The sequence below is a fragment of the Neoarius graeffei genome, chromosome 18 (genome assembly GCF_027579695.1).
Source record: "Neoarius graeffei isolate fNeoGra1 chromosome 18, fNeoGra1.pri, whole genome shotgun sequence".
Lineage (NCBI taxonomy): Eukaryota > Metazoa > Chordata > Actinopteri > Siluriformes > Ariidae > Neoarius > Neoarius graeffei.
Genome location: NC_083586.1, coordinates 62913015 through 62925969, shown reverse-complemented (window position 1 = coordinate 62925969; position 12955 = coordinate 62913015). Strand labels below are relative to the sequence as shown.

General features: G+C 43.1%; 1 protein-coding gene across 1 annotated transcript in view; it reads left to right on the top strand.

The window, feature by feature from the left end:
- LOC132866438 (complement C3-like) overlaps nt 1-8286 on the top strand; it is a 107748-nt gene extending 99462 nt beyond the window's left edge. Inside the window, exons 38-41 of the mRNA XM_060899198.1 lie at nt 3309-3389; nt 4565-4648; nt 7874-8012; nt 8145-8286. Of these exons, the coding sequence (XP_060755181.1) occupies nt 3309-3389; nt 4565-4648; nt 7874-8012; nt 8145-8286 (446 nt within the window). The remainder of the gene's footprint in view (nt 1-3308; nt 3390-4564; nt 4649-7873; nt 8013-8144) is intronic.
- The last annotated feature ends 4669 nt before the right edge of the window (nt 8287-12955 follow it).

Here is a 12955-nt window from a genome sequence, read left to right as displayed (position 1 = left end):
ACTTCAACTTCCTGTCAGATCATAAACCTTTTGTTTATCCTCTGTGGTCATCCAGGGGTGTTTGCACGTTTTCTAATTTATTTGATGCAAATGGTTTGCGCACATTCCAGGATATCCAACAAGAATATAATTTACCAGGATTCTCATTCTTCTTGTACCTCAGGTTACGTTCAGCCATGAAAGCTTATGGTGTCCCATGGAACTCAGCTTTAAATGACCACCCAATGTTTTGTTGGATTAATCCCATTAAGTGTTCAAGGGGTGCAGTCACTAGAATTTATAATTTTTTACTCACTAGCGTTCAAAAACCTATACAGATTCTATCAAAATGGGACCTGGAACTTTCTTGGTTGGGATTCAAACCGGATTGGGAAACAGTGTGGTCAAATCTTTGCCTCACTTCTAAAAATCTTAGTCATGTACTTATCCATTTTAAGACTATCCACCGTTTCTATCATACACCCTATAAACGATATCTCATGAAACATGTAACCCATCCTCACTGCAGCATCTGTAACACAGGAACTACTGGTACATTTCTACACATGTTCTGGGACTGTCCAGTTATTCACCGCTTTTGGAACTATGTCATCCGTGTGTTACGTGATCTCACAGGACTGGACTTTGACTTGGACCCTTGCTTACTTTTGCTTAATGATGATTCAATGTATGATTTTTCTCTGTGTGAAAAAAGAGTGATGTCAGGGTTCACTGCTGCTAAGAAGACTATACTGCAGCAATGGATACACCCAGACACAAATCTTAGAAAATTTTGGATAGCTTCTTATCACTATATAGTTTGTTTGGAAGGTACAACTGCAAAGATTAACAAGGCAAAGGAAACCACTGTAAACACTTGGATGAGCATAGCTGCTGCCCTTAACGACCTTCTATGAATACCTCTATCTCTTTGTGTTTGCTGCCAGCACAAGTTAAGTGTTCTGTATTTTTAATTTAATTTAATTTAATTTAATTTTATTTAGTGCTTTATCCTGAAAGTATCCATCTTGGGTTTGTATGTATGTTTTAAAAAATATAATAAGATGATCACAAAAAAAAAATTAAAACAAAAAAGGCTTTAAATATTTCACTTTACATGTAATGAATATCGAATATATGAAATAAAGGAACTTTTTCATGGTATTCTAATTTTTTGAGATGCACTAGTGTGTGTATATATATATATATATATATATATATATATATATATATATATATATATATGTGTGTGTGTGTGTATATATACACAGCCCCGCCTAGCAGTATTGGCACCCCTTAATTTTATTCACAACTTTTGTAATATCTCCAGAAATAAATGGAAATGGACACAATTTGCAATACCAAGATCTTTTAATTGAAGGTCCAAAGGAACTGAAAAGTTGCTTTCGTTCAAAATAGGCATTTTAATTTCTAAGACAACAAAAAACAGAAATACAGCAGGTGCAGGAATATTGGCACCCCTCCTTAGTATTTGGTTGCACACCCTTTGGCAGCGATGACGGCCTCCAAACGTTTCCTGTAGCCATCAATGAGCTTCTTGCATTTGTCTTGTGGTATTTTCTCCCACTCTTCCTTCGCTATGCGCTCTAGGTCTTGGATATTTGAAGGATTCCTTCTGCCAATTGCAGATTTCAACTCCCCCCAAAGATTCTCAATTGGATTGAGGTCAGGACTCATTGCTGGCCATTTCAAAACAGTCCATTTTTTCTTTTCTAACCATTTTTGTGTGTTTGGGGTCTTTGTCCTGCTGGAGTACCCAAGATCTTCGCCTCAAACCGAGCTTTCTTACACTGGGCAGGACATTTTGCTCCAAAATCTGTTGATAATCTTCAGATTTCATAATACCTATGACACGGGTAAGGCCTCCAGTCCCAGATGCAGCAAAGCAGCCCCACAGCATTATTGATCCTCCACCATGCTTGACTGTTGGTAGGGTGTTCTTTTCTTTGAATGCTTCATTGCAGCGCCTGTAAACATACTGCCTGTGAGAATTCCCAAAAAGCTCTACTTTTGTCTCATCTGTCCACAGGACATTTTCCCAGAAGGACTGTGGCTTGTCCGGGTTCTCTTTCGCAAACTCCAGATGCTCCTTTTTGTGTCTTTTTTTTCAATAATGGGGTCTTCCTTGGCCTCCGCTCATGTAGCCCTGCTGTGTTGAGTATGCGCCTTATGGTGCTTCTTGAAACAGTTACCCCAGACTGTTCCAGGTGGGCCTGCGGGTCCGTAGATGTTAACTGGGGTGATTCTGCCACCAATCGCACCAACCTTTGACGACTTCTATCATTGATTTTTCTCTTACCCCCACGCCCAGGGAGGTTCTTGACAGTTCCATGCTTTAAATATTTCTTAACATTACGCACTGTTGACACAGGGATACCAAGCTCTTTGGAGATGGCTTTATATCCTTTGGAGCTCTTGTGTTTGTCAACAACTGCATTTCTTGTTTCTTCAGACAGCTCTTTTGTCTTCACCATTGTGAAAAAGGGACTGAGTGAAACAGTTGGTTTTTCAAAACACAAATCTCATCATTCATTGGCCATTTCATGTCACATGGGCACAGACAGGTCTTCACAGGTGATTTCCATTTGTAATTTACCATAGGTGAGTCAAATTAGGTTTAGTTAGGTTAGGTTTTAGGACTAACAGCAAAGGGTGCCAATACTAGTGATACAGCAAGATTTACCTTTTTCATTTTTTTTTCACTCTAATTGTTTTTTTTTGTTGTTGATACTTTGCTCTTTTATATTAACCACGAGCTATCTGTAGAAAAATTCTGCATCACTACATCACTTTTGTTCAGGAGATGTTTAACTTTAAGTACATAAACTTCAAGGGTGCCAATACTACTAGGCAGCACTGTATATGTGTATATATAAGCTGCAAAGTTTGTTTGTTTGTCTTGAGCTAACATCGCCAATTCTTGACAGATTTTCACCAAATTTGGCAAGTAGGTATAGGAGATTTGGCAGAACTCAGAAATTCCATATTTGGGCCCCAGGGGGTCCCTGGTGGGCCCCTGGGTGATGGATGTTTGGATTTTTGTTTATCTTGGGTTAACATCACTATTTCTTGATGGATCGTCACCAAATTTGACATGGAAGTCTGGGGGCAACCCAGAATTTTGCAAAACCCAGGCAACGCCACGTAACCTGCTAGTGTGTGTATGTATGTGTGTGTATGTGTATAAATGAAAAATAGCAGTAAAGTTGCTTAAACATTTAAGTACATTGTTTATTTGTTTGTTTGCTTGTTTGTTGCATATTTGTTCAAGTGTGTAAGAGAGAAATGTTCTATATCTCCTGCCGCAGAAAACTGCAGTATCCAGAAGAAAGAGCATATCAATGAGGCAGACCGGGAGAAAAAAGCTTGTGAAGCCAGCTTGGATTATGGTAAACACTGACTACGTTTACATGCACATGGAGAGAATCGAATTTCTGCCGTTGCTCGACTGAAATCCAAGTTCAAAATGCCATGTATACACCTTAATTCGGCTGAAATTGAACCGAACTTGATTTCTCGGAATCGAGCTACACGACCTAGATTATGCGATTTCTGCCGAGCTACTTAGTGCATGTAAACCCTATCGAGCTAGTAGTCGAGCTACTTACTGCCCCTTCCGGAAGTGACGAGTGACGAGACCACAAACGGGAAACACAACAGCCTCGGTCGGCATGACAACAGTAATAGCGAGCAGCAGAAGAGGTCAGGAGGAACAAACGAAGAAGAGAAAATGGCGATGTGGAGCACAGAGGATGGCAGGACAAAGCTTCTGGTACTAATAGGCTTTTTATTGTCAGACTTTTCAGTTTAACAGCCTACTTTTATTCTTGAGAGAAACACACACACACGAGCGCGCGCTGTGTTCTAGTCCCGGGATGAGCTGTCCCCTGTGCTCTCCCTCTGCCTCCTTAAATAGGGCGCGGTTACTGGGAAGACACACAAACACAGGTTAATTACCGTAAGGTGTAGTGATTCTGCCACTCACCTTCCCTGGCTCCGCCCTCCTGTCACAGACCGGCGCTTGACCACGCCCCCACTGCCACAGGCAAGCAGAAACGTGCACTTCTGGAGCAATGAGGAGACAGAGTTCATGCTCATTCAGCTTAAGGAGTTGAATATATTAAAATTCATGGACAGGAGAAAAACGCGCAATGGAGAACACGGAACTGATAACTTTGTTTACACTCTTGAATAGCTCTTCTTCATGACGACAACCGGAAGTGTACCAACACGATGGGGCGTGTTGCGCCACCTGTGGCTCGGGTGCACAATGCACCTCACACAATAGCCCGATTTCATTGTGTGCATGTAGGATTGGATTTCTCTGGCACCCTGCTGGGACCTTCAGCTCGATTACCGACAGCAGCTCGATTTGGATGTGCATGTAAACGTAGTCACTGACAACCAGATTCAGACACAGATGAGCATGCTATCTGCACACAGTTCTCGCTCACTATATTCATGGCGTGCTTTAATATGTAATAAATCAAATCTTTGCAATATAAATAATCATGAACAGAAAAAATATTAAATAATATATTGTTTTAATACATGTATTTTGCAGTATATAAAGTCCAAGTAGTGAAAACGGACTTCAGCCCAAACATAGATTTCTATGACGTGAAGATTGAAGAGGTCCTGAAAGAAGGTATGTCTTACTATTCATCAGTATGACAGTCGATCACAGTAATGTGCATCACTAACATCATTACATCCACATTAAATGCATGGAACGACGGGATATACGGAACTGGAGCTGTGATAAAGTATGAGATAACAGGACCTCATTGTATTGGAGACCTTCCACACTGTTGGGCCTCATTTATCAATCTTTCTGTGAAGTTGTGTCAAAAACCAAAGTTGTAAGTCAAACCAACCAAATTTAGCTAAATTTACTAAAAGATTTGGAAATGCTGAATTTATTTTCTTGCAGCACGGTGGTGTAGTGTTTAGCGCTGTCACCTCACAGCAAGAAGGTTCTGGGTTCAAGCCCAGTGGCCAACAGGGCCCTTTCTGTGTGGCGTTTGCATGTTCTCCCCGTGTCTGCATGGGTTTCATCCGGGTGCTCCGTTTTCCCCACAGTCCAAAGACATGCAGGTTAGGATAATTGGTGGCTCTAAATTGACTGTAGGTGTGAATGGTTGTGTGTCTCTGTGTGTCAGCCCTGTGATGATCTGGTGACTTGTCCAGGCTGTACCCCGCCTCTCACCCATAGTCAGCTGGGATAGGCTCCAGCTTGCCCACAACCCTGTACAGGATAAGCGGCTACAGATAATGGATGGATGAATTTATTTTATTTCTGTGTGTGTGTGTGTGTGTGTGTGTGTGTGTTAGGTACAGATAATGATAGGGGAGACTGGGGAGACTTGGGACAGTTTGGATTCCCATAAATTAATTTCAACCAATCAAGTTTTAGATCCCATCAGAAGTTAGATGTTGCCACTTAGAGTAACCCAGTGTTGTAGTTGAATCACTAAACCTCGAGTCCAAGTCCAGTCTAGAGTCACCAGTGTTCAAGTCCAAGCCATTAAAGAAAATTTTGAGGAGAGTCCAAGTCGGCTCTGAGAACAAGACTCCAACTGCATCATTTGACGGTGGCTGTTACTCAGACTGTCAAAAGCATTTGGCTCCGATTGCAAATTCGCTACCAACTTGGAGGCAGTAGAAGTCAAATACTCATTGAAGTGGTTGGCCACAGCCAGTGTTGTGGTCGAGTCACTGAACCTCGAGTCGGAGTCCAGTCTCGAGTCCCCAGTGTTCAAGTCTGAGTCAAGTCCAAGTCATTAAAAAATTTTCAATTCAAGTCTTAGTCGAGTCCACGATTGATCCAAGTTGAGTCTGAGAACAAGAGTCCAACCACACCATTTGACGGTGGCTGTTGCTGCCTTTATTAAGGTGCATCAGTTGCCCCCTAAAAATGAAAAGTTCCTCTGATCATGATGCATTTTTGTTTTTATGTTCCTTTTGGTAAGAAAACACAATGGGTGAAATATTTTGACAAAATTCAAAAGTTTAATGGTGGCACCAGGAGCTCAAAGTTATGGAAAAAGCTGCTATTTTATGACAAAATTTCGATCACTTTTCATGGAACATTATGGCACCTTATAGAGTATACCAAATATCTTAGATACACATTTTTAGTACATATTCTAAATATATTATCAAGCACAGTTTGAGTTTTAGCTGTTCATTGAATCATTGTTCAACTACTTTTAAACAATACAAATGTATTATGAATCACATTAATGCTTCTCAATCCCTTGCAAAGGTTCTTAACATGATCTCTGGGTCACAAGAAATCAATAAATGGAGTCCAACATTGTGATTCAAACCTTACGCGAAAACATAAAATAAGCGTTTTTTGGCAAAAAATGAACCTCATGGTGCCACCATTAGACTTTTGAATATGGTCAAAAAAATTTACAGGATGTCTTTATTGGTGAAAAGGAACACCCAAACAAAAATGCATCAGATTTTATGAAAGTGAGGGCAACTGATGCACCCTAGCCTTCATGTGAAGGCGTCTCTACTACTGTGTTGGACTAACATTACTGCTCGACTGCCCCATTTTAGTTAATAGGCTACAGACAGAAAGCTTGTTCATTGCTTAGCAAGTGCTGCCCACTATCAACAGGGCAAATAACATGAGAGAGGGTTAACACTCAGGGACGGATCCAACCAATGCATGTGCATCCGTCAGAAATATATGTGCACCATTGGCATCGGTCACGGCTCGTTTATTTACCTTACCGCTAGCCGTCTACATGGGCTACAGCCACACTCAACCAACAGACCAATGGCTCAGGATCCAACCACCTGTGGTAAGTGGTGATGCTGACCTGACCTAATAACCTGTATTCTCACGATGCTTTGTATAGCGTAATCTGAGACAAAGAATCTAGGTCAAACCAATAAAATGCTCCAGAAAGAGGTCGAGATTTGAAATTCGGTGCAAATAAAGGGCCGAGCCGTGGTCATAGCGGGCCGTGCCTGGGCTGTTTTGAAAGGTCTCGGGGAGGTGCTAGGACGTTTAGTGACTGAGTGAGTTATGAATTTAAATCACACGTGGCTGGAGCCAGGGCTCATTAAAGTTTTCGGCAAGCCGCGCTCGCACAGGTCTTCAGAGGAGAATAACGGGTCAAGCCGCGGTCATAGTGGACCGTGGCTGCCCTCTTCGGAAAAGGCTCAGCGCGCTCTACGTCCCTGTGAAAAGCCGTCGCGATCTGCTAAAATTAGTGAAAATATTTCTGCAGATGTGTATCTGTCAGACTCTTGGGCTGAATCCATCCCTGAACACTTGCTAGTTCAGCGCTCAACAAGCAAGCCCCGCTATCAACAGGGCAATGAACATAGCGTGTCACTTCCTTCTCTGGGTGGAGTCTTACCAAATGATGATTGAAGTTCGAGGTTGTCCCCGCCGTCTCCTCGATAGTTCTTCTACATATGGAACACACAGCAGTGCATTTTTTCCCACTGCATGAGAAGTCTGTAGAAGCAAAGCAGACAATCCTAGGGGCGTTCTCTCCAGGCATTTTAACACCATTAACATTAGTTTGTTCCTGAACATGGCGTATGAACAGGTGAATGCGCTTCTCTTGCACGAAATTAGTATAAAAATTAATATAGATATAAATATCTTCTGCCAAATTATTATGGCATGTTACAAAAAATAAAGAAAAAAATCAGAGTCCTCGTCTCCAATTTCTGAGTCCGAATGCAGTTAATTCACGAGTCCGAGTCATCAGTACTCAAGTCCAAGTCAAGTCACAAGTCCTTAAAATTAGGGCACGAGTCAGACTCGAATACTACAAGCCTGGAGGAACCTACTTCCAGCATGTTTCTTAAGGTCAGGTGTTTGATGTGTTTGATCCAGGTTCCGACCAAAACGTACGTGAAAAACAGAGGCGCTTCATGGGTCATCCAAACTGCAGGGAGTCTTTTGGATTCAAAGTAGGCAAGCGCTACCTCATCATGGGCAACAGTATTGACCTACCAGCAGACCAAGATGGAAAGTATGTGAACTCATCAGCTAATCACCAAATCACAAAATTCTCTGTGCTCAGCTCTCTGGAGTTTTCAGCTATGCATGATCATGACGTTATCTGTTTGATTGGGCCCTGATTTGTATCATTTGTTGTTGTCAGGTTGCAGTACATCTTGGGTGAGCAGACTTGGATTGAATATTGGCCCACAAACGAAGAAGGTCAAACTGAGAAATACAGAAACAAATTCATCGGTATCTCTTCACTGGCTCAAAGCCTTACTGAATTTGGATGCACTACATAAACACAGATTTATTTTATTTTATTTTTTCTGTACAACTTTCTAAATTTCTTTTCTATTGCTGTGACAGCGAATTTACTCTTGGCACTCACCCTTGCAAAGTATCCATCCTCACATTTATTTGAAAATGTAAAAGCTGTCTGTGATCTCTAAAAGGAAAATATTGAATAAACTGTCTACCTTTGATCCTGTTACGTGTTTTTAACGTTTGTTGAATTAGCGGTACAGCATATTATACAGCATAGCTGAGAGGTTTGTAACCTTTGTCACAAATGTGCTTTCTGTAATCCAGGGATGGGCAACTGGCGGCCCGCGGGCCGCATGCAGCCCGCCTCCTTACTCAGTACGGCCCGTAGATTTATTTATTAATTATCAGGAAAAAAAATTAACCGCGGCCTTTTTTTTTTTTAACGCTATTGTAATTACACTGTTGACCAATAGAGGGAGCTTCCTATGCAAACAATATCGGGGCCCTGGGCCTTAACCCCTTCAGCGAGGAAGAGAGACAAGAGAGCCATGGCTACTAGCAGTGCAAAAAAAAAGAAAACTCGATCAAGAAAACCATACCTTTCAGTCAAGATGGGAAGCAGATTATCTCTTCATAGAATTCAAAGGCAAACCCATGTGTCTGGTTTGCTTAGAAACCATAGCAGTCGTGAAAGATTTCAACTTAAGTCGCCACTACAACACCTTGCACAAAGTTAAATATGAGAAGTACACTGGAGCTGCAAGGGCCGCTGTTGTAGCCGACCTCAAATCAAAAGTAAACCAACAACAGCAACTTTTCACCAGAGCCACAACTACACAGGAATCAGCACTCAAAGCCTCTTATGCTGTTTCACTTGAGCTTGCCAAAGCAAAGAAGCCATTGTCAGATGGGGAAATTTGTCAAGGTGTGCACCGTGGAAATGGCCAAAGCTTTTGGTGACGATAAGATGGTTAAACACTTTGAAACGGTCTCTTTGTCCCGATGCACAGTGACACGCGGAATTTTTGACATTCACAATCATGTCGAAATTAAGCTGAGAAAAGTCATGCATGACTGCAAGTACTTCTCCTTGGCTTTGGATGAGAGTACAGATGTGATGGATGTTAGCCAGCTACTGATTTTTACAAGAACTATTGACAGTTCATTTGAAGTGCACGAGGAGCTATTAAAATTGGTTTCTCTGCATGATACGACTAAGGGCACCGATATATTCAACGCCGTTGACAGTGTTTCAAGTGGATTTGGTGGCTTTGACAAACTGTCAACTGTTGTTACGGATGGCGCACCCGCGATGCAGGGAAGACACAGAGGTTTCGCAGGGCTCCTCTGACAGAGCGGGGTAAACTGCCCTATACTGCACTGTATCATACATCAGGTGAGTAGCCTCATATTAACTATGAGATGTAGGCCTGAGTTTGACATGACAGGACAAAAATATTTTTTTTTAACATGCCATGCATTTTATCTCTCCAGGAAGCCCTCTCCGCAAAGACACTGAACTTTAGCCACGTTATGGATTTAGTGACCAAAGTAACAAATCTCATCGGGGGGGAACAGGTCCCTTTGTCACAGAAGGTTCATTGCCTTTTTGGATGAAGTGGACGCCGCGTATGGGGATTTACAAATGCACGCTGAGATCAGATGGATGAGTCGAGGAAAGTGTCTGGAGCATTTTTTTTTTGCGCTGCGCTCTGAACTACCAGTGTTCTTGGAGAACAGTATTAGTGGTGATCCAAGCGCCTACTGCAGAAAACTCAAAGACACAGTTTATTTGCGACATGGCCTTTCTGACAGACATCACCTTGCATCTCAACCACCTTAACACACACTTGCAGGGGAGAGACCAAACTGTTTGCGATCTGTATGCACACATAACTGCATTCCAGCGTAAACTCGACCTGTTCATAGAAGGATTTTCTTCCCATCGTCCGAATTTGGCACGCTTTCCCGCTTGTGAGGAGATGCGAAAAGATAACCCCAGGTGCGAGAAACTACTTCAGAAGTATAGGGCCGACATCGAAAAATTGCAGGAGCAGTTTAACGATCGTTTCCAAGATTTTCATGTGATGAAACCACGAATTGCGCTATTCACGGACCCCGTCTCTGCTGCTGTCAGCGAGCAACCATCAGAACTGCAGCTCAAACTCTGCGAGTTGCAGTCAGATCTGTATTTTCAAGCAAAGCGGAACGAGATGGGAATTTCATTTTGGAGACTGCTACCAGAGGCACGTTTTCCACTCCTCAGAGATTTTGCTGTCAATGGCCAGCATGTTTGGGAGCACTTACATTTGTGAGAGCAGCTTTTCAACAATGAAGCACATTAAGTCAAAAGAGAGGAACAGACTCACGGATGATGCTCTTTTTCATTTGATGCGGATTGGATGCACAAGGATTGACATTGATATCTAGTCTATTGTGCGCCAGCAGGCAAAACCACAAGTATCCCATTAAGTTGCACTTAATGTTGGGCCGCTGTTTTTTTTTTTTTTTTTTAGTTTTTTGCCTCATTGAATGTGAGCCCTTTGCACTTTGTTTCTTTTAAAACAAACTTGTGTTTGTCGTTTAACAAGACGAGCATTATGTTAAAAATGCATTTCAGTGTAGAAAATATTAAATAAATGTATGTTGGTTCAATAAACATACAGACATAAGAATATACAAATATTTTGTTCTTATTTAAAATTATTTTGTAACTTCTCTCATATCTGATTAGTTGGAGTGCGCGGTCATGTGGCCCTCTGATGGTGCCATGGTGGTGATGATAAATTGTGGCCCTCTTTATAATGCAAGTTGCCCATCCCTGCTGTAATTTGATCAAAGCCGATATTAAAATGACAGTCACGCTCATACTCGACAAATATAACCGTTAATGGTCCTTTCATTATGATGTGATGCGTTTACTATGACGATACACAACCTGGATCAGGATGAATAGTATTAATAATATTAACACACACACACAAACAAGGACACAAATTAAAACCAGACAACATTTCAGAAGAAAACAGTAACATGCAAGGCTTGTTATAAAGTTATAAACTGTAAGCAGTGATATTTCTTTCCCAAAATATCTCTCGCCTAGAAATATTGAGAATATCCACTCACCGGCCACTTTAATAGGAACTTGTTGATTTTAAGATCCCTGTTCTTGGCTGCAGGAGTGGAACTCAGTGCGTTCTTCTGTTTTCTGTTGCATTTTGAGATGCTTTTCTGCTCACCACAGTTGTAAAGAGTGATTATATGAGTTCCTATATCCTTCCTGGCAAAAAAGCAGCTCAAACCACCTCAGATCTGTCCATTTTCCTCTGACGTCTCTTATCAACAAGGCATTTGTTTCCACCCACAGAACTGTCGCTCACTCACTGGATGGTTGTTTTTGGCACCATTCTGTGTAAACTCTACAGACTGTTGTGTGTGAAAACCCCAGGAGGAGATCAGCAGTTTCTGAAATACTCAAACCAAAAATACTCATCTGGCTCAAACCAACACCCATGCAACAGTGAAAGAAAGTCACACTTCACTGTGAGATCACAATTTTTCCCATTCTGATGCTTGAACATCGTGAACATTAACTGAAGCTCTTGATTTGATTCTGCATGATTTTATGCATCAAGGGATCGGCTGATTTAGAGAACTGCAGGTGGATGGATGGGTGTTCCTAATAAAGTGGTCAGGTTTCCATGTCTAGAATAAACTTTGCCAAATATATATGTGTGGCAGTGGGGGCGTGGTAAAGCATCGGCCTGTGACCGGAGGGCGGAGTCAGGGAAGGTAAGTGGCAGAATCACTGCACCTGAGGTTAATTAATGTGTTTGTGTGTCTTCCCCAGTGACCGCGCCATATTTAAGGAGAGAGAGCGAGAGCAGAGGGAGCTCTGAACCCAACCAGACGACTGATGTGTGTGTGTGTGTGTGTGTCTGAGTGTCTGGGAGAGTGGTGTAACGCTGAAAAGTGTGACAATAAAAAGAGTTTTGTGAACTCAGTTCTGGCCTGCCGTCCTTCTGTGCTCCACCCACCCATACGAACTGTCACAGTGGTGTCGAAACCCGGGAGTGAGCACAGAAGAGAACAGCCCCATGGAGTCCTCCCCCTTCGCAGGCCTGATCCACGCCCTCACCATGGCCCAACAGAGCCAGCACCAGGCGCTGCTTGCCCTCCAAAAGGAGCAAGAACAACGGTTCGAGGCCCTGGTGCTGGCGCAACAGGAAGATCGTCGGGCGTTCCGGCACCTCCTCACGTCGGCGGGGTCTACCAAGTCCACCGCCACGGGCCCTTCCCCCCTCACCCTAACGAAGATGGGCCCACAGGACGACCCCGAGGCCTTCCTCGTGCTCTTTGAGCAGGTAGCCGAGACCTCGGGGTGGCCGGTTGAACAGCGCGCGGCGCACCTCCTCCCCCTGCTAACGGGAGAGGCGCAGCTGGCCACGCTACAGCTCCCTGCCGACCGCCGGCTGGCCTACGCGGACCTTCGCCGGGCCGTCCTCCAGCGTGTGGGGCGCACCCCCGAGCAACAACAGCAGCACTTCCGCGCTTTGTGCTTGGAGGAAGTCGGCCGACCGTTTGCGTTTGGCCAGCAACTCCGGGACGCCTGCTGGCAGTGGTTGAGGGCCGACAACCGCGACACCGAGGGACTCATCGACCAGGTGGTACTGGAGCAGTTCGTCACGCATTTACCAGCGGGAA